General features: G+C 41.0%; 2 protein-coding genes across 4 annotated transcripts in view; one reads left to right on the top strand and one right to left on the bottom strand.

Annotated features, from left to right (window-relative positions):
* The window catches only part of LOC143276444 (signal transducer and activator of transcription 5B-like), a 63171-nt gene extending 59778 nt beyond the window's left edge, over positions 1-3393 (top strand). For both annotated transcript variants that reach the window (XM_076580936.1, XM_076580937.1), the window contains exon 21: positions 230-3393. In XM_076580936.1, coding sequence (XP_076437051.1) covers positions 230-353 — 124 coding nt within the window. In that variant the 3' untranslated portion in view covers positions 354-3393. The remainder of the gene's footprint in view (positions 1-229) is intronic.
* A 2414-nt stretch (positions 3394-5807) lies between these two features.
* Positions 5808-26147, bottom strand: part of LOC143276522 (NAB transcription cofactor mab-10-like) — a 167891-nt gene continuing 147551 nt past the window's right edge. For both annotated transcript variants that reach the window (XM_076581069.1, XM_076581068.1), the window contains 6 exons: positions 22393-22512; positions 20825-20958; positions 18531-18645; positions 17016-17224; positions 16011-16045; positions 5808-14089 (listed from right to left, as the gene is read on the bottom strand). In XM_076581069.1, coding sequence (XP_076437184.1) covers positions 13509-14089; positions 16011-16045; positions 17016-17224; positions 18531-18645; positions 20825-20958; positions 22393-22512 — 1194 coding nt within the window. In that variant the 3' untranslated portion in view covers positions 5808-13508. The remainder of the gene's footprint in view (positions 14090-16010; positions 16046-17015; positions 17225-18530; positions 18646-20824; positions 20959-22392; positions 22513-26147) is intronic.

Below are 26147 nucleotides of genomic sequence, written 5' to 3'. Positions count from 1 at the left end.
GTATTCTCTAAACTTGGCACTTTGATCAGATATTCTGACCCAAGAACAAAAGCAGTCATTATTATCAATTTTTGTTCAAACAGGAACTTCTTTTGCTAAGCATGGAAGTTTTATTTATTTTGCAAATGTTTCGATGCAGAGAGTAAAAAAGGGAAATTACTCTGTAATTAATGAAACAACGACAACCGCAGCGATGGTGACAGCAGCATGTTGCCATGGTTACTCGCAGGTTCCCTGATGACCTGATGGACGTGACAGACTACCTGACGACGGACTACGACACTCAGGACATGCCGCCCATCGACCCCAACTCCTTCCTGTCCAACCTCACCGGCTTCAACGTCATGTCCTGAACACCCTGCCAAGGACAAACCACCGCCACCACCACCCCCCTCTCCAAAACATCCCCCCCCCGGACAGTTTTGTTGCTGTTGCTGCTGCCTTCTCCATGAAGAGTTCTGGTTTGTTCCAGTGGGCAGTGAGTGAGTGAACACAGCCAGCTTGCCTTCTCTGGGAGGGGGTGGGAGTTCAGGTGGGTGTGTGTGGGGGGGATGTGTTAATCTTTCTTTTTCATTTTGATTGTCGGCCTGAAGAGCGTGTCTGTGCCAAGAGTCCGGCATCAGCTTTTTTCTTTTTTTTTCTGCCCAAGCAGATGTGGTGTAGCTGTGTATAAATCAGTCTGCACACTTTGACACCTCCATTGAAACAGAAACTTTTTTGATTGCTTTTTTTTTCTATTTTTCTTTTTCTTTTTTTGGGAGGGGAGGGGGTGGGGGAGAGGGTTCTTTGTGTGTGTGTGTGTGTGTTGTTGTTTTTTTGGGTTTTTTTATTAGGAAAGAAATCAGTTCTTTTTGTCAACACCATGGCATCCTCATGATCCTTCCCTGCATCACCCTTGTTCACCTGGTCATCGGTGGTTTGTTTCGCTCCCGCCCACCCCTCCGCCCCCAACCCTCTCCTCCACGCCTCTCTACCCTTCGGGTAACTTGTTTTGCGTAAGGTAAAAAGTCACTCACCTTCGTTTTTCACCCTGGTTTAAAAAACAGCCTGTGTGTGCATGCCGTTTTGGGTGCAGATTTCAAAGAAGAGTGTGAAACGTGGTCATTGCGGGAGAAGGATGGAGCAAGGTACTTTGATGCCAGTTTTGCTGCTTTTATCGTGTTTTCTTACGACTGTTAAAGAGTTTGTTCTGATGTGACGCCAACGTCAGTAGCAGCCACTGACAGTATATAAGAAGAGCACGACCATGGTCGAAAAAAAAGAAAAAAAAAAGGAGCAATTTTCAGTGGAGACCCTGCATCACTGTTTGCCGAGTCCCTCCAGTGGTGTTCAGAAGTGCCAGTTCTGATTCAACGTACGTAGGACATCACCCGCTAAGCCCACCTCAACCCCCACCCACACCACTTCTTCCGCCACACCCCCACTGATGACAACAATCGCCTTGGTCTGAGTGATCTCCGTGGAAGAGAGAGACCACCACCACGTCCCTCCAACGTCAGTCCCCCGGCAAATCTTGTGCATGTTTGTAAATCACTGCTAGTGTTTGGATTCATCATTTGCTTTGTGTGTGTGTTGTGTGTGTGTGTTGTGTGTGTGTGTTGTGCGTGTTGTGTGTGTTGTGTGTGTGTGTTGTGCGTGTTGTGTGTGTTGTGTGTGCATCTTTTTTGTGTTTTATGTTTCAGTTGTTTTGATATTTGATGTTGATCAGTAGCGGTCTTTTGTGTAGGTGTATCTTTTTTTGTTTGTTTTATGTTTTGTTTGTTTTTAATGGTTGATGTTGACTTGAAGCTGTCTTGCTTGCTAACTTGTGGACAACTTGTTGTTGTTGTTGTTGTTGTTGTTGTTGTCTTTTTTGTCTGTCAGCTGATTCATTCCATCAGAATTCTGTCCAGCTCATCATTGCTTGGATTTGATTCCATGAGGAGAGAGTGGGTTTTTGAAAAAACGGGGACTCGTTTCAGAGCTGACCTCCTTGTATCCTGAATGCTAGAAAAGAAAAGGGTTTGAGTGAAGACTCAGTCAGTTGATGTTCATCTCTTCCTCTTTTTTTCTTGTTGTTTGTTGTATTTAGGCTCATCTAAGAGGAGTGAGTTTTTTGTGGGTTTTTTTTCACAGACCAAATTGCCAAAGGAATCTTTTTTTTTTTTTTTCTTTTTTTTTTGCGGCTGCTTTGTATGTTAGTCAAGTTAGAATCATTAAGAATTTCAGTTCTAAACTGTTTGTGATTTGAATTATTGTTAGACTTTTTTTTTTTTAATCAAAATCACCACCACCACCACTATACACACACATAATACACACACACACACACACACACAATACACACACATAACAAACACACACACACACACACACACACACACATACACACACATGCGCGTGTATACAAACACACAAGAGTCTTTCATAACCAGGGGTTCAATTCTGAGAAAGAAAAAACATTAATGACAGTCTTTAAATGAACATCCAGGAGACAAAAGCTGTCGTTCTGAGAATCCTAGTGTGTACAGTTAATGTATGTATAACCAAGTGAAATTATATTTTTGTATCAGCTTTTTGTGTGAAGCTTGTTTCATTGTGCATGCTTATGTTTAAAATGGATATAGGGAATGGATGTGTGTGTGTGTGTGTAAGGTTGAAAGACAAGAATGTCGAGAATAAACTAAAGAGAAGTATTGTGCATGTGTTTAATTGATAGTAATAATGTTTGCTTTCTCACTCCATCCTCACACTGTTGCCCCCCCCCCCCTTCCCTTCCATCCACTGTCCCTCCCTCCACACCCACCCCCCATCTTTCATTATCAGTTCAGGGCACGAACTGTTTTGATTATCTAATAATCAGGTTTTCAGTACCCTTGTTTGTTATGTCACAGGGGAAATGGTTTGCATTTTTTTTTTTTTTTTTTTTTTTTTTTGATTCATTACAACCTTCATGTACGAGCGGGACAGGTATTATAAAGGCGATGTATGATTTAGGGCAAGCCTTGTTTTTTTTTTTGTGCGTTTTTTATATATAAAAAAAAAAAAAATTGTCTTGCAGACTTTGTACATAGATTATGTTAAAAAATGTATTTGGCTTGAATGATTAATGATGACTACTGAGAAAACAGATACCATTCTTCTACACTTCTTCTCTGTGTTTGTGCATAGCTGCACTGTTACTGGTATGCTCGCATGCATGTGTGTGTGTGTGTGTGTGTGCAGATAATGATCATTTACAAATCAGAGAGCTTGATCTAGGCACTCGGTTAATTGCTTCTGTCATTTTGGGATGGGGGTGAGGGAGGAATTGTCTTTTGTACATCATATCAGGAACCATTTAATGTGTGTGTGTGTGTGTGTGTGTGTTTTGACAAGTCTTGTCTCGATTATTCACAATAAAGTTGAAAGTTTAATTGAGAAATTCTTCGTCTCTGTACTCTCTCTTTTTTCCCTCTCCCTTCCTCTAGCTCTCTGCTTTTATTTCTTCCTTCCTTTATTATTATTTTTTATTTCATTAAATGTTTCTTCTTTTTCCTGTTCGTTAGACATATTAAACATTTTATTCATGTATTGATTTTTTTTTTATTAAACTCTTTCAGAGACAAGGTGAAAATTTCAAATTGCTGTCTGATTGGTGACATGGATCACAGGCGGTATGGCTTGACCGTTTTGTGTTGCTTGTTGCTATGGGTTTGTAGTGCAGAGCTAAAAGTCACTGGCATCTCTGTGTCTGAAACCTGTGGTATGTAGACACTGACGTGAGTATTGATTTTTCTTTTTTTTCTGCTTTTTCTTCTCCAATCCTAATTAAGCACTGTAGTTTCAGGCTAAAACCTGTAAATGGGTATAAAAACCCTGTCAATTTGTGTAATTTGGAAACACATTATTAAAGATCGCCATGTCTGGAATTACATATTATCACGTGTTATGAGTTTTCACAAACAAGATAATCATGTGCGTTATGAGCATGACTAGAGCTGCCCAAGTGAGAGAAAATCCATGATTAATTTGGAAACCATCGGAAAAAACAGCACTTGGGGAAATGTCAAAATAATATGATTTTATGTAAATAACTTCCCATATATATATACAGGGATCGCGTTAACGCATGTTTTTCGCGTATTTGACGTATTTTGATTTTCGCTGACGCATTTTCACAGCGCTCACGCATAACACTTACGCAAAACAACTTTTACTCCAAGCCGTATCAATGCAACTTTAGGACTGACTTGGCAGCTAGGTTTGCGATACTGAATCAGACGGTACAAGACAAAGTGTCTGTGCATGCGGAGCACTGCGAGATGCCTACGTGACTCTTAACAGCTACGTGACAGCCAATTAACAGAGTACGCGCGCACACAACACTGCTTAGCTGACGAGTTTTGGAACAGAGTGGCATCATTACAGGGCGTGACCCTGTAGCGGGAAAGTTAAGCCTTGTTTGACTGCTGAACGTTACTCGGCTAGCCTAGGCCCTAGCGTTTTTTTGTTTTCCACTGTATCTCAGTCACGGAATCGACTCAATATGATTGTCAGGGCTTGCGGTGAATTTCAGCGCCGACGTGAGCGGCGAAAATAGGTGAGTAAACCTTTGATTTAGTGTCATAGGTCTAACGCAATTCTGACTCTAACTTACGCATTTTTTTGCCGACTTAGCGTAAGCTGCACGCGTTTTGAAAAAGTCTAGCGCGATCCCTGTATATATAACTTTTTTTTTTATTATTATCATTATTATCTAACTCTTCATTTGAGATCTTTCATTTTCGTAATGCATGAATATCGTCATTACATATGGCTTTGGGTGCTGTGAAAATTTTAACTTAAATATCAAGGCCACCTTTTTTTTTATGTTTTGTTTTTGTTTTAGAGGTTTTGTTTAAACAACAGTTTCTGTGATATGTATGACACGTCACGAATCCTTATGCACTTTCACGTGTTTGGAATGCAAAGTATTATGTCAAACTCTCATATTCATTCTCTCACACGCATACAGACTACATAGTCACAGACTTTGTGTACACGCATTCTCTCACACGCATACAGACTATGCAGTCACAAACTTTGTGTACACAACATTCACATGCACCTTATCATGCATGTACATGTACACTAACATATTTACATACACACTAACACATTCACGTACACCCTAACACATATACACTATCACATTCACATATACCCTAACACATTCATATACACACTAACATGTTCATGTACATACCAACACATTCACATACACCCTAACACATTTACCCAAAGACAAATTCACATACACACTTTCACATAGATCCAAACACTCTTAACATGTTCATATACACACCGGCACATTCACAAACCCCCTAGCACACATTCACATCCACACGGACAAACATACACCCCCAACTCATTTACCCGAACACATATTCACATTTATACATGCTAATACATTTACATACACACTAACATGCTCACGTAACCCTAATAATACACATTCACATACACCCTAACACATTCACCCATGTACACATTCACATACATGGTAATGTTCACATGCATCCTAACACCAATTCACATACACCCTAAGACACATTTTCACAGGACACCGTAACACACATTCCTTCACATCCTATTACACACACACACACACTGTCTAATATCACTTAATGTGGATAGACTAAATGAAATTGAACACACACACACACACTGTCTAATATCACTTAATGTGGATAGACTAAATGAAATTGAACACGCACACACACACACACAATGTCCAATATCACTTAATGTGGATAGACTAAATGAAATTGAACACACACACACACACACACACACACAGAGTCCAATATCACTTAACTCACTCAGTACGGCCAGTCTTCTCTTCTCCTCTACACAGACCCCTCGGATGTCCAGTGGGTGTCTGAATGACCCAACTTTTAGCTTCCGTCGTCAGAACTGTGGTATTCTTTGTCAACATTCACCTCTTCAGTATAAGAGCGTCCCGCTTGCAATATTTTGATGATGGTAATTGGGATGAAACGCTGTTAACGTCGTCTCTTTCGCCGTTCGTATGGAGAGAGTTAATGTGGATAGACATTAATTGAAATTGAACACACACACACACACAGAGCACCAAACACCACCACCGTTGAATAAAATGATAGCTGCTTTTTATTGTTGATGTCTTCAAGGTGCTTGCTGATGGCTGTCACTGCAAAGAAACAGGCATGGATGACAAAAGAGGAAAATGAAAAAGTAAATCAAGAAAGGCCAGCCGTGGGGGGGCAAAAAGGAAAACCCACGTGAGTCTTTCACGCACAGGAGCACCAAAGTTTTACATATGTAAGAACAATGTCAAGCACATTTCTCAAAAAGTTTTTAAGACAACTGTTTCCCCGTGGTATCTGAAGGAAAAAAAAAAAAGAAATGTTTCTCATTTGAAAAAGAAACCCAAGTACATATGTTTTATTTTCAAACTAAAGAATTAATTTTCTTTTATCTTTAAAAAAAAAAAAAAAAATCCCAAACAATCAATGAAACGGTTTCATGGATGATATATATTATATATATTTTTTGAAGAAGCGAATTGTTGCGCAATGATGATGCCAAAAGATGATATTTGACATGGTAGCCGTCATCAACATGAAACTCAAAAGAGAAGAAAAAAGGCAGCAAAATAGAACTTTCTCATGTGGGGGAAAAGAAACCAGCCTTCTCACATGCACACACTCACTTTGTCAGACACACAATTTTTGATGATTTGCAGTGAGACCCCTAAGCCAATGTGCTTTAACTCGTTTCCAAGTGTTAATATCTACTTCAAAGAGAGGGTGAAGATGTTTCTTGGAGAGGTGGAAACATAATTCTCAGTTGTACACATTACAGGTGCCCATATGTTTCCATCCATATATTGGACACAGTGAAGGAAAATGTCAATGTACACGCTCGCATTTATGCTTCGAAAGTTCGCGCGAGCATTTGCCTACCTTCTGTGTCTGTATGACTGTGTGTGTGTGTGCACGCATTTGTCTACCTTCTGTGAGTGTGTGTTTATCTTGTGTGTGTGTGTGTGTGTGTGTGTATGTATTGTGTGTGTGAACATTTGTCTATCTTCTGTGTGTGCGTGCGTGTGTGCACATTTGTCTACCTTCTGTGAGTGTGTGTTTATCTTGTGTGTGTGTGTGTGTATTGTGTGTGTGAACATTTGTCTATCTTCTGTGTGTTTGTGTGTGCTCTCGCGCATTCGCCTAACTTAGCTTGTGTGTGTGTGTGTGTGTGAGAGAGAATTTATTTACCTTCTGTTTATGCACGAGTGTATCTATCTCCTGTATGTGGTGTGTGTGTGTGAACAGTGCTCATCTGTGTCCTTGTGTCTCTCTTGTGCATCACTGTGTACATACTGACCACCTTTCACGAACAAGAAGACAAACTGTCGACAACTCACACATCTGTGGATTTTTTTTTTTTTTTTTAAACTAAGGCAAGCTCTATATTCCACTCTCTATCCGAAACAGCCTGACGAAAATCTGAAGAACGAACTTCACAAACTGCTCCAGCTATCACCATCTGACATGTTCCGCCCACAGGACAGTGGCTCTCCTAACTTTGTGTTACAACACGAGAACTTTCCAGGATTTCTTTCATTTGATAGGCCCAGTTAAATCACCTGCTGGCTAACATCTCTCTGCAAACTTTGTGTTACAACACAAGAACTTTCCAGCACCTCTTCATTCAAAAAGTCCAGTTTTACGACCTGGCTAATGCCCTTGACTCCAACCCTGTACCCGAGCATTACAAGGGTGTCCAAATTTTGTTTCAATTAAACTGTTTCCATCCACGTTCCCACATATGCATGAACCACAAGCGAAGGGAAGTAACTTTTGCAAGTGTTTCTGGCTTGTCGATACATGTCAATTTTGAGATGAAAATCTGTTGATTTCAGTACGTTTTCTGCGTTTTTTCAGCACTAATGCAGCAGGGATGCCTGCCCAAGCTGTAATCTCTCAGGGTTGAGTGGGTTAAGTCATCTTGTAGAGGGCTTGGTTCTTGGGCACTCTCTTCTTTCCTGACAGTCTACTTCTAAAAGCAAAAGGCGAGAGAGCATTATCATCATCATTATTCAAAGAAACGAATCTGGCAGGGGTGGGGCGCTCAAGTCTGGTACGCGCCTTGGAATGTCGGTTGCCAGTTGATAAATAAAAGTGAAACCAGGTCGGAAACTTTTTTTTTTTTTTTTTAACCCAACCCATGCATACTCACACTCACACACACAAGCACATGCCTTGGGAGTCATTTAAAAAAAAAAAAGTCAAATGATTTCAACACAACATGACAAGCATGGCGATATCTCCCAAGTTAAAAGAGCCAAGCGCCAACTTCATCATCAAGTCATTACTATTTCCATTCTCTTTTTTTTTTTCTTATCTTTTCCTTTTTTATTATTTTTTTTTTTTCAAGCACTGTTTCCCCACCACCTCCTCCTCCGAACTTGTCCATCTCCCATGCTTCACAATGACTACCACAGTCACATTCAAAGTGTACACGCGTTACTGTATCAGGTGGACAAAAAAAAAAGGATCACAAGGAAATGCTGACTGTTCCACAGGCCGGACGATCCAAAACATGTCACTGGGATGCATCCACATACACCGTCCATCGCCCAAATGTAACAAAAGTCTTTCATCAGATTATGTACAGCTTAGATAAGTCATCTCCAAAGTTTTTTTGTTTTTTTTTTTAAACCGACACATAAGCAAAACAGTGCTGAAAGTACGCAAGACATTGTCCACACTGTTTTGTCATGAACAAAAAACGTCACCAATGACGTGCTTTTTTGTGTCACTCACAGACTTTTTCCCCACCCACTCATTTTTTTTTTTGTTTGTCGTTTTTTTTTCTTTTTTTCAAATAAAAACCTGATCCACAATTCAGATCAGCATTTTTTTTTTTTTTTTAACAAATGCCACTCCAAAACGGCCGTTGTAATTCTTGTTGGAAAAAAAAAAAGTAAAAAAAAAAACATGCCTAGGCCGGATTCGGAGCTGCCTTGAACCTAACTGTGTATGGGGGACAAGCAAATATCAAACTGGCATCAAGAAAAACAGACCACATACATCCCACACTTGAAACAGAAAAGAAAAAAAAGAAAAGGCATGGGGGTGGAATGGGATGGGGGAGGGAGACGGTTCACAAATGAACATGCACAAGAGCACAAAAGATTTCATGACCCTTAAGACTGCAGTATTTTTTCTTTCTTTTTAGTGTATGATGGTCAGTCGTGTCCAACTGTGAACACCAGAACAACAGAGGAGGCAGCTGCTGTATCAACTATCTGGACTAGAATCTGATTATAGTGGATAAATTATCTTGCCCAGTTTACATCCCCACTCTCTCAGCCAAGAGGGTTTTAGGACAGTCTGCGATGAGATCGTCCCAAAGACCAACTAACCCCCAAGGCTGCAGCACTAAGAGCCAGTGCAATCTTGCCTCCTAGTTTGAGAGTCACAGTCCTTCACAAGACACAGCTGAAAATAACTACCCATTGCAGTGGAAGAACCACTGATCATACAACTCTCACTTTGCTGTTGGCCCAACTGTAAGCTTATGTCATTTGGTGATGTAAGCCAAGTGGTGGGCCCAGGTAGCAGTAGTAGTACCCGACCATCTTCTGCTAAAGAGTGGTAAAATATCCACTGACAGTTCAGGCAAAGTTATGAATGTATTCTCTGCAGTTCATGTAACAGGAGAATGGGAAAAAACAAACCGCATAAAGGATTGGAGTCAGGGTTTCTGTCATTTACAGCTGATGAACTCAGGGTTACATTTAGAATTTAGCTCTGGGACTACAAGGGAAAGGGGATGGGGGAGGGAGGGGAGTCAAAAGTCAGTATCTGACACACCAATGAAGAGAGCTTCATTCCCACACACTCTTCTGGGCGATAAGAAACCAAACACAACATGAACAAGACTACTCAAAGCCAGAAAGAAAACAAAACAAACAAACAAAAAGGAAGGCGGAGATAATTATCGATCTATCCGTAACACTAATAAAGGACAACATCCAGAACAGATAAAAAATCAAATCTGCGATTCCATTCTGACACAAGGGATGCAACTCTACCCCTGCTGTCAAAAACAGCATGGAATTTCATTTCACCATCCTTTTTTGGTGAAATGTGAAAAATATTACCCTGGTTTGGATTACAACTTTCAAAATAACAATGCCTTTTAATACAAAAAAAAAAAAAAAAAAAGAAAGATTCTTTTTCAGATTTCCTTTTGAAAACTGAACACTAGTAATCAATTATACTGCAGTGAAGGTTGCCTTGAAATCTGGAAACAAAAATAATAGCAGATACCATCTGAGAGAAAAAGAAAAAAAAAAATTAAAAAGCAGAAAACAGTGAAGCAACTAGTTTCTCTCCCCTCCACTACTGCAATATTCCCCCCAGTTTCGGTTACTGAAGGTGTCACTGTGTAGAGTCAAACCCACACACCGTACCTCTAGGCAGACGCCTGACAGCAGCATAAATGAATGCGCTAGTCAGACACGGCAGAATGCGCTAGTCAGACACGGCAGAATGCGCTAGTCAGACACGGCAGAATGCGCTAGTCACACCAGTGCATGCACATCTGTGGACATGTCAGAATGGATTTCTTCAGAATTTTGCCAGAGGACAACACTTATGTTGGCCATGGGTTCTTCCTCAGTGCACCAAAGGCGTGCTGCACACAGGACCTCGGTTTATCATCCCATCCGAATGACTGGACCCTCAGTTTGATTTTCCAGTAACCTGGGAGAAAGGAGGAGATCAGTTTCAGTTTTCAGTAGCTCAAGGAGGCGTCACTGCGTTCGGACAAATCCATATACGCTACACCACATCTGCCAAGCAGATGCCTGACCAGCAGCGCAACCCAACGCACTTAAAAGGAGGAGAGCCAGATTCAAGCCCTGATGGACACTGTATAGGCAGATAAAGTGTCTTCAAAATTCTGTCACTATTCCTCAAAAGAACCGAACATATATAATGAACACCCCTTCATCTACTCAACTCTCTCTCTACCTCCCACCACCACCCCCAAAAATAAAACAACAATCCCCTTCTCACACTCCCACAATGAATTCTCAAACCACCACCACCAACATAAAAAAACAACAACAAAAAACCAGAACACTGAAGCAGAGAAATTATCCAGTCATATCCACACATTGATATGGAAAACAACTCAAAGGGAGAGAACCAAACTGATCAAGATCATTCACATGACTGGGGCAAAGAGATGGTGTCGAAATCTACTTCTATTAAAAACAACTTTGTCTGATATTCTTTCAAGTATATTCAGCAAAACGAAACATAACCGAATGCGTCACTCTGTGTCTCTCTTTTACACACACGCACACAAACAGGGAAAAATGAATGATAAATTAGACCAAATAAAACAGCACACACACACACACACATATACACAAAACGTAATTGAAAATTTGAAGGCTTTCTGTGAAATATCTCCAGTATATACACCTGCCATCTTTCTCTCTGGTGTTTAGAATTATTTTGAATGCTGACAAACAGGTGGAGGCGTGAGCTTGCGTATCACGAAAATTGCCAGAACAGATTGTCAGTCATCAGGAACATGGGACACACAAACACCACTCCTCTAACACAGAAGAACACACCAATATAGTACATCCCCCCAAAATATACACTTGATAAACACACATCACCACAAACTAGACTAATATACATATGTCATAAAATACAGCAATACACACACACACATACAGAAATTACTGAAATACAGGTTAAAAAATACGGCAATATACACACACATAATAAAATGCGTATACATCACATGGACTAGCTGGTTGTTTTCTAAAACATACAACACACAAGAAGTAACCCCAGTTGGGAAGAAAAGGAATAATTCACTGACTAGCCTTTCAAAAAAAAAAAAAAAAAAAAAAGTTCTAACAGAGAAAAAAATAGGCAGACAATGACTCAAGAATTCCAGAAACAGAAACAAACCTGCATTATGCTTGCATCACAATGAAAAGAAAAACAGAAAAAAAATCCCCTTTCCTTTTCCAAGATCAAATGAGCTAATTAACAACAACTTTTTTTTCTCTCTCTCTCTCTAGGACTGACATATCTGATGAACAAGACAGTGAACAGGAAAAGAAAAAAAAGAAAAAAAATCTGACCAAGAATCGTGTTTCACCTTTCTCAAAAAACACACAGCTTCTAGAAGAAACTTTATCCAAGGCAGACAATGCATGACATCCAAGGGACATAACTACAGCAGACTTGTCATTCAGTCTGTCCCCTTGTTTCCACAACATGTAATCAAAACAGCGTCACCTGGTGGAAGGCAAACTCTTGAAAAATTTTGTTCATTTTTTTTTCTCTCTCTCTCTAGTCTCTTCCTGTCACTGTCTGCAATGACTCCAGAAAAAAGAAAGAAAGAAAAAACCCAACATAAAATGTTCAATTAGAGATAAAAAGGTTTATGAAAAAAAAAAGTCAAGGTCCTACTGCCTTTTACAACCATTGAGGCAATGAATTCATAGCCACTGTGTCTAAACCTCAGCACAGAAAGGCAGGGCCCAACCTTCTTTTTCCCCCCCAAGAACACACCATGTGGAAGCAGGGCCTCAAACCCTGATCACTGGTGATCACTGGATCAGAAGTCCAATGCCAGCCTGATTCTGCCATAGTGACTCCACCCTAACAAGTGAAGCCCTACCTAAAGGAAAGGTGACCTTCATTCAATGATGCACAATTTTAGAACAGCTGGTAGCAGAAAATTAATGACAAAGAATGACTGGTTAAAACACACACGTACAAACAATCATATACGGATGTATATATGTGCACCCATACACACACAGATTTTCATCATTCCTAGAAAACTAATGCTGATACACAAAATTATTTCTCGTAGTCACCAAACACTTAACCGATTAAAGATTTCACAAGCAAGAAAATTATTTTTGAAAAATAAACATATTAGTTTACGTTCTTCAAATAAAAACCAATTTTTAAAAAAAGAAGAAAAAAGAAAGTGACACAAAAATCAAACTGTAAAAACACGTAACACTCAGTCTGACAATTCCTGGGAACATGATCTACTCTGACACAGACACCCTTCCGTCTCCACAGACAATACCACTTGCACAGTCGCCGTTTGAGCACTAATGGAAAAACTTCACCTGGCACAAGTTTCAACCTCTCTGACCAATCAAACAAAAGGTTACATTCCACTGGGGTCATGACCGGTTCCAGATGTGTGCAGGGGGCGGGGCAGAAGAAAAAGTCAACAGAACGGACAGAGCGCAGGGTGAACCGTGAACCGACACAACCAGCCCACCACATTGCAGGGATGTCGCCCACCACTCCACACAGCATGGCGCCGCAACAAACGCCTCACCTGCCGCACCGTCGCCACAACAACAGCGTCCGACCAATCACATCACAGGGCTGTTGTCACTCACCCATCCAGCCACCCACCCACCACCACCACCACTGACGGGCAAACAAACGAACACATCACACCAAACCACCACCAGGGTTGGACCGACTTCGGCGTGAGGGGGGTCGGGTGGGCAGGCTTTCCAGACTGTCTCCCTTTCTCTTCAGGTCGGGTTTGTTGTCTCCCTTGGAGCTGGGGGAGCTGATGAGCGCAGACACTTCCACCGTCTGCACGCCGTTCTCCACCGTGGTGGTTGGCACGACCCCGTGACCCACTGCCTCCGGAACCATAGTTGTTGCCACGGAAACGGCATCCCCATCGAGGCTGTCGTCACCGATGCCGCTGTCGAAGCCCGGCTTGATCTCCTTCAGCTCGAACGGCTGCTCCAGAACCTGGGTCACGCTGCCCTCGCCCCCAAGGTTGCCGTTCTCCCCACCACTGTGGTCCCCGGAGTCCGGAGTTTGGCGCTGCGACTGCAGGATCTGCAGCTCTCGGGCGAAGTCTGCCAGCCCGTACTGCTGGGCGATGCGCAGCCCCTCCTCAAAGAGCGTGCCCTTGCTGTTGCGGATGGTGGAGTAGAGCGAGTCAAAGGTGGCTGAGGCCAGGCTGTTGAGCTGGTCCATGTCCAGGAGGGGTGATGAGGAGTCACTGCCTTCCCCTGAAGTCACACACACACACAAAGAAACAGTGTTTTAGTTTCACCTTCTCAAGGAGTCGACACTGCCTTCCCCTCAAGTCACACACACACACACAAAGAAACAGTGTTTTAGTTTCACTTTCTCAAGGAGGAGTCACTGCCTTCCCTCGGAGTCACACACACACAAAGAAACAGTGTTTTAGTTTCACTTTCTCAAGGAGACGACACTGCCTTCCCTCGGAGTCACACACACACACACACACACACACACACGAGCGCCTTGCAGTGCACACACGTCAGACATTACCGGCACAAAGCCAGCAGAGGCGATAGGGGTCCCTGTCTTCCCTGAAGTCGCACACACAAACACACAGTTTCAGTTTCTCAAGGAGGCAGCCCTGCTTCAGGCAGATCCATATACCCCATCTTCCTGACCAGCAGCACAACCCAACACACTCAGTAAGGCCTTGAGTGCATGTTTATATACATTTGTATACCTATCAGATTATAATTTTTTTTTTTTTTTTAATTATATTATTATTATTATTTATTTATTTATTTATTTATGTACTTTTTTTTTTTTTAATTTTGTTTTGTACGCTTATAGTCGACTTCATCAAGTTTTTGCGCCTTATACATACTATTATTATTAGTAGTAGTATTTTGTTTTTGTTTTTTTTTTCTCTCAAGGCCTGACTAAGTGCGTTGGGTTACGCTGCTGGTCAGGCATCTGCTTGGCAGATGTGGTGTAGCGTATATGGATTTGTCCGAACACAGTGACACCTCCTTGAGCTACTGAAACTGAAACTGAAACTATCAGAGTGGATATCTTGTACAGAATCTCGCCAAAGGACAACTCTCTCATTGCCATGGGCTCTTTTTCAGTGCACCAAGTGCGTGCTGCACACAGGACCTCGGTTTATCGTCTCATCCGAATGACTAGACGCTCCGTTTAATTTTCCATTAAAACTTGAAAGAAAGGGCGAAAGCTGCATTCAAACCCACACCCTCATGGAATCTTTAAACGGGTAACTGAGCGTCTTGACCATTCAACCACCTTCCTCCTTCATACACATACACACCCTGCATTACAAACACGTCAGAAATTTGGGAAGTTTGCCTAGTGGTAATATGTCCGCCTTGGAAGCGTGAGAATCTGAATGCACTGGTTTGAAGCACACAGTCACCAGTGTTTTCTCCCCCTCCACTAGACCCTAAGAGGTGGTCTGGACGGTAGTCATTCAGGTGAGATGATAAACCAAAGTCCTGTGACTCTGTGTCTGTAGCATGCACTTAGCGCATGTAAAAGAGCCTATGGCAACAAGAGGGTTGTTCCAGGCAAAATTCTATAGAAAAATCTATGTCGTTAGGAAAAAAAATAAAATTGCAGAAGGAAAATATTAAAAAAAAAAAAAGAAAAGAAAAAAAGGTGGCACTCTCAGTGTAGCAACACGCTCTCCCTGGGGAGAGCAGACCAAATTTCACACAGAGAAATATGTTGTGACAAAAGAGTGATACAATAATACAACAACAATTACTAGTACAACAAACCAGTCAAAACCAGGAAGGTTATGCACATATACACACACACACACACACTACACACTCACACACACTCACTCACTAATGCAATGTACGCATCATAATATAAGTGCAACTAAAATACAAAAAGCATCTCACTGGAGGATCTTTCATGAATGTTACAATGATTACAGGGGTTTGCCTTATACCCAAGAGAGCTTCACAGACTGAAAATTGCAGAACAACAAAATGTGGCTATCTAGTAGTTGTAGCAGTCACTAAACAAATAACATATATGAGAAATGTTTTAAGTTTTCCAGAAATTGCTTTGTGTAAATCAGGAAGTTCAATGCATGTCACTAATATGAAATACAATCCTATCAGGCTGATATGGTGACAACAATTAATGGTCATCTCTCACCTCTGCTCTGGTCTTCCCCATTGTTCTGTTTGGATCTGAAACAAAAAAAACAAGAAAACAAATCACAAACAAAATTACTTTCACTCTGATGCAGAACCATTTGTGTCAGCACAAACACATATTCCCAAAACACACACACAAACATACATGCACACGAATATAAAAACATACGCGTGTATAAAGACGCAAATGCAAAGGTATATACATACACTCAACACACACACGCACTCGTCTGCATATAACTGACATACAAACTTAAATACGTTAACTGAAACAATCCGTTCAAAACAGACATGCAATTGAAATGCAAACAATGCACTCGTGTGGTGGGGACTCGCATCACTGCACTAAATACCAGGATGCAAAAACAGGAACAGCGTGGACACAAACTGCACATCCAACTTCAGCATTCAACATGTACACTTTCACATATGTACACATAAGCAGCCACACCTGCATGAACACACACACACACACACACACACACACACACACACTCATCTGCTATGCCTGCTCCAGGGCCTCAGAGAGACACACAGACAACCTTCCTGTCAAACCAGTTCCAGGGCCTAGGGCCTCACACACAACTCACTATGCCTGCTCCATGGCCTCACACAGACAGACAATCTCCTGTTATGCCTGTTCAAGGGCCACACCATACACACACAGACAACTCAACCTGCTATGCCTGCTCCAGTGCCACTGAGAGACACACAGACAACTCTCCTGTTATACATGTTCCAGGGCCTCACACACACACACACCTCACCCGCTATGCCTGCTCCAGGGCCTCAAACAGACAGACAACTCTCCTGTTATACCTGTTCCAGGGCCTCACACACACACACACACACCGGCTATGCTTGCTCCAGGGCCCCAAACTGACGGACAGAAAACTCTCCTGTTATACCTGTTCCTGGGCCTCACACATACACACAAACACAACTCGTTATACCCATTAAAGGGTCACACACACATACACACGCACACACACTGACAACTCACCTGCTATGCCTGCTCCAGGGCCTCTTGAGCAGGTCGCTGTGCTCCTGCAGCACCTGCAGCTGCTGCGAGGTGAGGGAGGCCAGCTCCGACTGCAGCTTGTGGGTCTGGGGGATGTCGTTCTCCTCCTTGGCCAGCTGCAGCTCTGCCTTCACCTGCTCCTGGTGCTGACGGATGGAGGCCAACTCCTGGGCCACTGTGCTCAGCCGCTCCTGTCAGCACGGACACCTTTCACTTTTTTTTCTTGTTTCTTTCCTGACATTTTTTATTCAGACAATGGTTCACACATACAGAATTAATACATTTTGCACATTAGAAAGTATAGGGTAAACACATAATTAAGTTCTAAATACTGACTTTCAGTTTCAGTTTCAGTTTTTCTCAAGGAGGCTGAGGAGGATGCTAAATGTTTTTTAGAGAATGGTTTGTGGGCACAGACCTCATCACTGGCTGCGTAATGTGTACATGCAGGACCACCCAAAGTCGACAGAATTTAATGTTCTTATATTTCAGTTTCAAAGGAGGCCACTAAATGTTATTCAAAGAATGGTTTGTGGGCACAGACCTCATCACTGGCTGCGTAATGTGTACACACAGGACCACCCAAAGTCAACAGAATTTAATGTTCTTATCTTGTGGTCCAGTTTCAATTTCAGTTTCAAAGGAGGCCACTAAATGTTATTCAAAGAATGGTTTGTGGCATCGACCTCATCACTGGCTGCGTAATGTGTGCACGAAGGACCACCCAAATCAACAACTTTACATCTTCTTAACATGTGGTCCAGTTTCAGTTTCAGTTTCGGAGGAGGCTGCCAGCTGCTATTTAGAGTCAGGAGAATTTAATCTTCTTGACATGTGGTCCAGTTTCACTTTCAGTTTCTCAAGGAGGCATCAATGCGTTCGGACAGGACAAAATCCGTGTGAATGACACCATGGCAGCTGTCTGATCACCAGTTTAACCCAACGAGCTTGGTCAGGCCTGGAGTGCACGGATAATCTATGTATTTGTATTACCTATCAGAATGGATTTCTTCCAAGAAATTTGTCAGAAGACAAAACTTATGTTGCCTTGGGATCTTTTTTTTTTTTTTTTTTTTTAGAGCGCCAAGTTTATCCTCTCATCCAAATGATTAGATGCTCAGTTTGATTTTCCAGTCAGACGTTGGAGAAATGGCAAGACTGGGAACAACCCATGCCATCATGGACACTGAATTGGCAGATAAGGGTCTTAACCATTTCTACTACTTCCTTCCAATTCTAGAATTAAAATAAAGAAAAATGATACTGAAACAAGCCACCAGAAATGAACACAACAACGCAACACCCACACAGACACTGAAGGAACAACAACAAAAGAAAAAGGAGGAGGAACAGAAGAAGACAAAGACAAAGACGAAGACGAAGAAGTATATAACAACAAACTGAGCAGTTGGCTTCCCTGCTGCGAGTGTCTTCTGACACCCACACCCTACACCCACCCCCTACACACACCCCTCTCACACCCACACGCACACCGACCTCCTGGGAGTCTTTGTCCAGTTCCTGTTTGATGTTCTTGAAGTTGGTGTCAAAGTGACGCTGAAAGATGGGGTCCAGGCGTCCCTTCTTGGCTGTCACCACAACCTCCGCCGCCCTGTCATCAACACAAGACACAGCTTTACTTTCACTTTCTCAGAAAGTCACCACCACCTCCACCACTCTGTCATCAACACAAGACACAGCTTTACTTTCACTTTCTCTGAAAGTCACCACCACCTCCACCACTCTGTCATCATCACAAGACAGTTTTACTTTCACTTTCTCTGAAAGTCACCACCACCTCCATCACTCTGTCATCAACACAAGACACAGCTTTACTTTCACTTTCTCAAAAAGTCACCACCACCTCCATCACTCTGTCATCAACACAAGACACAGCTTTACTTTCACTTTCTCAAAAAGTCACCACCACCTCCATCACTCTGTCATCAACACATGATGGAGCTTTACTTTCACTTTCTCAAAAAGTCACCACCACCTCCATCACTCTGTCATCAACACAAGACACAGCTTTACTTTCACTTTCTCAAAAACCCACCACAACCTCCACCACTCCGTCATCATCACAAGACAGTTTTACTTTCACTTTCTTGAAAAGTCCCCGCCACCACCTCCACTACTCTGTCATCAACACAAGACACAGCTTTACTTTCACTTTCTCATGGTGGCATCACGGCATTCGGACAAATCCATAGGTGCCTCACCACTTCTGCTAGGCAGATGCCTGACCAGCAGCATAACCCAACACGCTTAATCAGTAATATTATCATTGTTACTATCATCATTATCATCATCATTCGTCTGTCTTTTTGTGATCATCGTGATTACCTGGAGTATCTTCTGCAGCAGTGATAGCAACTGTCTCATATCACATGCCGGGTTATCATTATTACTGTTATTATCATTAGTATCATTATTATCATCCAGGGTTCGTCATTAACATTTTTTCACATGAGCGCCTGCGCTCTAGTTTCAGAATTTTGATGAGCGCAAACTGAAAACTAAGAGCACACACTAAAAACATAGAGCAACATTCCTTCAACCAACTTTGCTGGAATATGTCTTCTTTCCGCTTAGACTTCGTATCGGGTGTATCCTTCGTATCTGCTTCTTCTTTTTCACTTTGATCAGCCGCCGGCTGACAGCCCCGATCCCCACCTCCACTTTCACGGGACCCGCTTTCACCTTTCTTCGTTACATCGTCAGTAGGGCCGTCTTCCTCCCCGTCCTCTTTCTTCTTCTTTTCGCCATCCCCTTCACCGTCAGCCTTCCTTTTTGGGAATCAAATATTTCAGCATTTTGATTTTGCACGGCCGTGAAATCGATCGTGTGCTCCACTTTTCTACTCTTCAAGTCTGAAGAGCGCTCTTTTGCATAGCCTCCCCTGATTCACTAGGCCTACTTCCGGTTGAACTAACAAAACGTAAACAGACGGCTTTCAAACTTCGGTAAATGCCAAACGATCGCGCTTTTGACTCTTGTTTGTGATGGACAATGGAATAACAATTTAGATACAGTAGTGTATGCTTATGTCTTTTCAAAATCAAGAGCGCAAGCGCTCTGAGTCAAGGAATTTTCCAGAGCGCAATTTGTTTTTTCAGAGCGTTCCGCTCAGCGCTCCCGTTAGTGACGAACCCTGTCATCCTTATCACGATCACCTGCAGTGTACTTTGGAGTACTGATAGCGGCTGTCCTGTACCACCTGGCCAGTTATTATTACTGGTATTATTATTATCATTTTCATCATTATCAATATCCTCACTGTTATCATAATCACCATCATTATCACCTGGAGTGTACTTTGGAGTACTGATAGCGGCTGTCCTGTACCACTTGGCCAGTTATTATTACTGGTATTATCATTATTATCATTTTCATCATTATCAATATCATCACTGTTATCATCATTATCATTATCACTGGCCAGTTGTTATTACTGGTATTAACATTATTATCATTTTCATCATCATTATCAATATCATCACTGTTATCATCATTATCATTATCACTGGCCAGTTGTTATTACTGGTATTAACATTATTATCATTTTCATCATTATCAATATCATCACTGTTATCATCATTATCATTATCACTGGCCAGTTGTTATTACTGGTATTAACATTATTATCATTTTCATCATCATTATCAATATCATCACTGTTATCATCATTATCATTATCACTGGCCAGTTGTTATTACTGGTATTAACATTATTATCATTTTCATCATCATTATCAATATCATCACTGTTATCATCATTATCAATATCACCTGGAGTGTCCCTTGGAGTACTGGTATCCGCTGTCTCGTACCACTTGCCGGGCCAGCGGGAAGAGATCTTCACGACGTGTCAACAGGGCGGGGCAGTGCAGGCATAACTGAGCTGCTGCCTCGTTCACTGAAATCTGCACCGTCATAAGCCACACACAGGTTAAGAGGACCACACAGACACCTTCATGACAAAACGCTGCGATACATTTACACGTATCATTCAGACAACACAAATGTCTACATGACAAAATAGTATTATATGGTCGTAACACAAACATCTTCACGACAAAATGCCATGACACATTTACATACATCATAAGACAACACAAACGTCTACATGACAAAAACAGTGTGGTCAGAGCAAACCAATAGGCCTAGTTTGCATCAGTTTGACATGGTACAGTATACGACACCAAAACAGTATCATACAATTGTGACAGACATCTTCATGACAAAATGCCACAACACATTTACATGTATCATTCACACAACACAAACATCTACATGACAAATCGTGTAACACAACTGTGACACGAACATCTCAACAAAATGCTACAATACAGTTACACGCATCATTCACACAATATTAAATGTCTTCATGACAAAATAGTGTAACACAATTGTGACATGAACATCTCTGTGACAAAATACCACAAAAAAAACAAAACAACAACGCCACATGACACAGACATCATGACAAAATAGGAAAACACAATGACATTTATCCAAAAGAAGACACAAAATTTTCGTGAAAGACAAACCACAACAGAATCAAGGCCTAGACACCATGACAAAATATCTGTTTATCAAACGGTTCATTCATTGTTGCTGTTTACACATCTGTCAAGTCACTGTATTCATTCATTCATCTGTTATTAGTGTCAATTTAAGTATTTGCTTGGTTAAACTATGTGCTTGTTAATCTGATTATTCACTGTTCTTCATCAGTCTGATCATTCACTGTTCTTTATCAGTCTGATTATAAATTCACTGTTGTCTGTTAATCTGATTACTCATTCTTGTTGTTTATCAATTATCTATTCATTAATCTTCTTTTAAAAAATATTCTGTCCTTTACTGTTATTTATCAATCTGTTTATTCATTGTTGCTCTTTTTTAATCTCTTAACTCAATGTTTTTATTTACTTATTCATTCATTTGTTTATTTATCTATTTATTTCATTAATCTGTTAAGTCACAGAAATTGTTTATTAATCTGATTATTCACTGTTATTAAACTGGTTATTAATTTTTTGTTTGTTTGAATGATCTGCGTATTCTTTCTTCTTGTTTATCAATCTGATTATAATCGAATTATTCATTCATCTTGTTTGCCAATCTGATCATTCATTAATCTGATTGTTCATTCTTCTTGTTTATTAACCTGATAATTCATCCTTGTTTATTAATCTGATTGTTCATTCTTCATGTTTATTAATCCAATTCTTCATTCTTGTCTGTAATGTATTTGCTCGTCATTGTCTTCATCAAATAATCTCTCTGTTCCTTCATCAAATAATCAATCTGTTCCTCGCTGCTATCAACGAGTTTCTGTTCCAGAATCTGACCTCATGCAGGGACATGGGGCGGTCGTTCTTCCTCTTGGAATCAAAGCGCCCGTAGATGGCAGCGTATTTCCTCAGCTCTTCAATCCTGTTGGGTGTCGTCTCCGCTGAAGACACCAGGCTCTGAAAAACGACAAGGATCAAGCGTTATCACCAGGAAATGGGGGAAAGACCACAGTTTTAAAAACAATAAATGACCTTGAAAATGCCACCAAAAAAAGGGTATATCAGAGGAGGGTTTGGTGGTTCAGCATGAACTGGAAGGATCATCAGATCAAAGAGATTGGAAAGTTATGGGAGACCAAGCATTTATTTTTGCGGTGCTGTTTTGTTGTTGTTTTTTTTGTTGTTGTTGTCAAATACTTTTTGTGCACTGTTTTGAGGTGCTAATGTTACAACACACACACACACACACACACACACACACACACACACACACACACATAATTGCTGTGATCTTCACTGCACAGAAATAACTGAAATAATCTACTATTTCCGTTACTAGTTCACACTGCTGCTGTTTTCATTATGGCTATTTCAAATTAATGTTGGATTCCTGCATGATCAAACTTTTTATCATCCACCTGATCAAAGTATTTTCTTGAAATCAAATTACCTTGACCTGAAGGAAAACATTCCAAAACAGCTAAGCACAGCGGAGAACTACTAACATATTAATCTGCGCTGAATTAAAAAGTCACCAAGATAGAACTGATGAAGGGTGACAACCATCACTCCATTCTTCAGGTGACACTTTCTAGTCCTTTCTTGCAGCTGGCACAGTCGGAAATGTCTCCTATTTCTAGTCCTTTCTTGCAGCTGGCACAGCCGGAAATGTCTCCTATTTCTAGTCCTTTCTTGCACCTGGCACAGTCGGAAATGTCTCCTATTTCTAGTCCTTTCTTGCAGCTGGCACAGTTGGAAATGTCTCCTATTTCTAGTCCTTTCTTGCAGCTGGCACAGTCGGAAATGTCTCCTATTTCTAGTCCTTTCTTGCAGCTGGCACAGTCGGAAATGTCTCCTATTTCTAGTCCTTTCTTGCAGCTGGCACAGTCGGAAATGTCTCCTATTTCTAGTCCTTTCTTGCAGCTGGCACAGTCGGAAATGTCTCCTATTTCTAGTCCTTTCTTGCAGCTGGCACAGTCGATGCAGCTGGCACAGTTGGAAATGTCTCCTATTTCTAGTCCTTTCTTGCAGCTGGCACAGCCGGAAATGTCTCCTATTTCTAGTCCTTTCTTGCACCTGGCACAGTCGGAAATGTCTCCTATTTCTAGTCCTTTCTTGCAGCTGGCACAGCCGGAAATGTCTCCTATTTGTTGCTGTTTTAGCAGCAGCAGCAAACAGTTGTAACATACTGTTTTTAGAGCAGTAGTTAGAGTAGTTTTAGTCTGGTAAAGAGTAGCTACAGTAGTAGTAGTAACACTAGCAATAGTAGTAGCAGCAGTAGCATCATTTGATTTTGTCAACATATCACTGATGATATTGCTAGTGTAAAACACATTATCAAGTGCTTCATATTATTGGTGTTATTGTCACCATTAAATGCATTTCTGGCTGCGTAACTCTCGTTGTTAATGTAAAATGCATTTCTGGCAGTGTAACATCTCATTGTTATTCACTCTGTCACTGTAAAATGCATTTACGGCAGTGTAACATCTCATTGTTATTGTCACTGTAAAATGCATTTCTGTCACTGTAAAATGCATTTCTGGCAGTGTAATGTCTCACAGTTGTTATTGTCACTGTAAAATGCATTTCCCACTCTAAAATTCATTTCTGGCAGTGTAATGTCTCATAGTTGTTACTGTCACTGTAAAATGCATTTCCCACTGTAAAATGCATTTCTGGCAGTGTAATGTCTCATAGTTGTTATTGTCTCTGTAAAATGCATTTCTGTCACTGTAAAATGCTTTTCTGGCAGTGTAATGTCTAATAGTTATTGTCGCTGTAAAATGCATTTTTGTCACTGTAAAATGCATTTCTGTCAGTGTAACTTCTCATTGTTATTGTCACTGAAAATGCATTTCTGGCAGTGTCACGTCTCATTGTTATTGTCACTGTAAAATGCATTTCTGGCAGTGTAACTTCTCATTGTTATTGTCACTGTAAAATGCATTTCTGGCAGTGTCACGTCTCATTGTTATTGTCACTGTAAAACGCATTTCTGGCAGTGTAACTTCTCATTGTTATTGTCACTGTAAAACGCATTTCTGGCAGTGTAACTTCTCATTGTTATTGTCACTGTAAAACGCATTTCTGGCAGTGTCACGCCTCATTGTTATTGTCACTGTAAAATGCATTTCTGGCAGTGTAACTTCTCATTGTTATTGTCACTGTAAAATGCATTTCTGGCAGTGTAACTTCTCATTGTTATTGTCACTGTAAAACGCATTTCTGGCAGTGTCACGTCTCATTGTTATTGTCACTGTAAAATGCATTTCTGGCAGTGTCACGTCTCACTGTTATTGTCACTGTAAAATGCATTTCTGGCAGTGTAACTTCTCATTGTTATTGTCACTGTAAAATGCATTTCTGGCAGTGTCACGTCTCATTGTTATTGTCACTGTAAAATGCATTTCTGGCAGTGTCACGCCTCATTGTTATTGTCACTGTAAAATGCATTTCTGGCAGTGTAACTTCTCATTGTTATTGTCACTGTAAAATGCATTTCTGGCAGTGTCACGCCTCATTGTTATTGTCACTGTATAACGCATTTCTGGCAGTGTCACGCCTCATTGTTATTGTCACTGTGAAATGCATTTCTGTCACTGTAAAACGCATTTCTGGACAGTGCAATATATCATTGTTGTTACTGCCACAGTAAAAACACATTTCGTGCATTGCAACTGCAGTGTGTCATTGTTATTCCCATCGTTGTTGGCAGCGCAGCAGGCAAAATCATTCGTGTTCGTTTCTCAGCCTCTGAAAACTAAAGACGGGCAAGAGAATCTGCGACGCGAATTTTGCTCAACACTTTTCCACCTTCACCTTCCCTGCCCCATAACTCTCCCATCCCTCTCTCTCTCTCTCCACTCTTACCTCCCCGCGCGCCCCTCTCTCTCTCTGTCCACTCCCTCAGTGGATTCTTCCCATGCCGACACCCAACAGGAAATGAAGCCGGGTCATCAATATCAAGGCCCATAATGCCCAAATACAAACACAACCTTATGACCGGAACTCCACAGGGTTCCATGCCTTCAAAAACAATCGACGAACCTTTTTATTTTTATTTTATTTTATTTTATTTCATTTTTCTTCAACCATCCAACTCTCTTTTCAGATTGAATTGACGCAGAGGCAAAAAAATCGCAAATTGCTCCCAGTTTCCAAAAAGTCAGATTAAGTCGTGTAGATTAATCCATGATTAATACTGGGTCTGATTTCAAAAGGTGCTTCGATATTTTGTGAACGAGGCAGGAGCAGCAAAATGCAAGAGGCGCAAAAATGTCGGAGCAGCGAAATCACAAAAAGATGTTTTTCAATTCAAGACGGCTGTTCTTCTGCCTGATTAAAAGCTTACTTTTTACTCTCTCTGTGCATATATATATATTTTTATTTTTCCTTTTTTTTCTCCCCCCCCCCCTTCTCAGATGTTCTTAAAGCACAGCTCTTATTTCCCTATGACGTATTTTTATTATTGTCTAGTAAAATAAACATAAAAAAGAAGAGAAAAATATACATTGAAAAGAAAACCTCTTTCATTTCAGTCTAAAGCAAAATCTATAACCAATGTTATCATTTTCAAACTTGTATTACCT

This window comes from Babylonia areolata, chromosome 32 (assembly GCF_041734735.1).
Source record: "Babylonia areolata isolate BAREFJ2019XMU chromosome 32, ASM4173473v1, whole genome shotgun sequence".
NCBI classification, from domain to species: Eukaryota; Metazoa; Mollusca; class Gastropoda; order Neogastropoda; family Buccinidae; genus Babylonia; species Babylonia areolata.
This window is presented reverse-complemented; position numbering and strand designations above follow the sequence as displayed.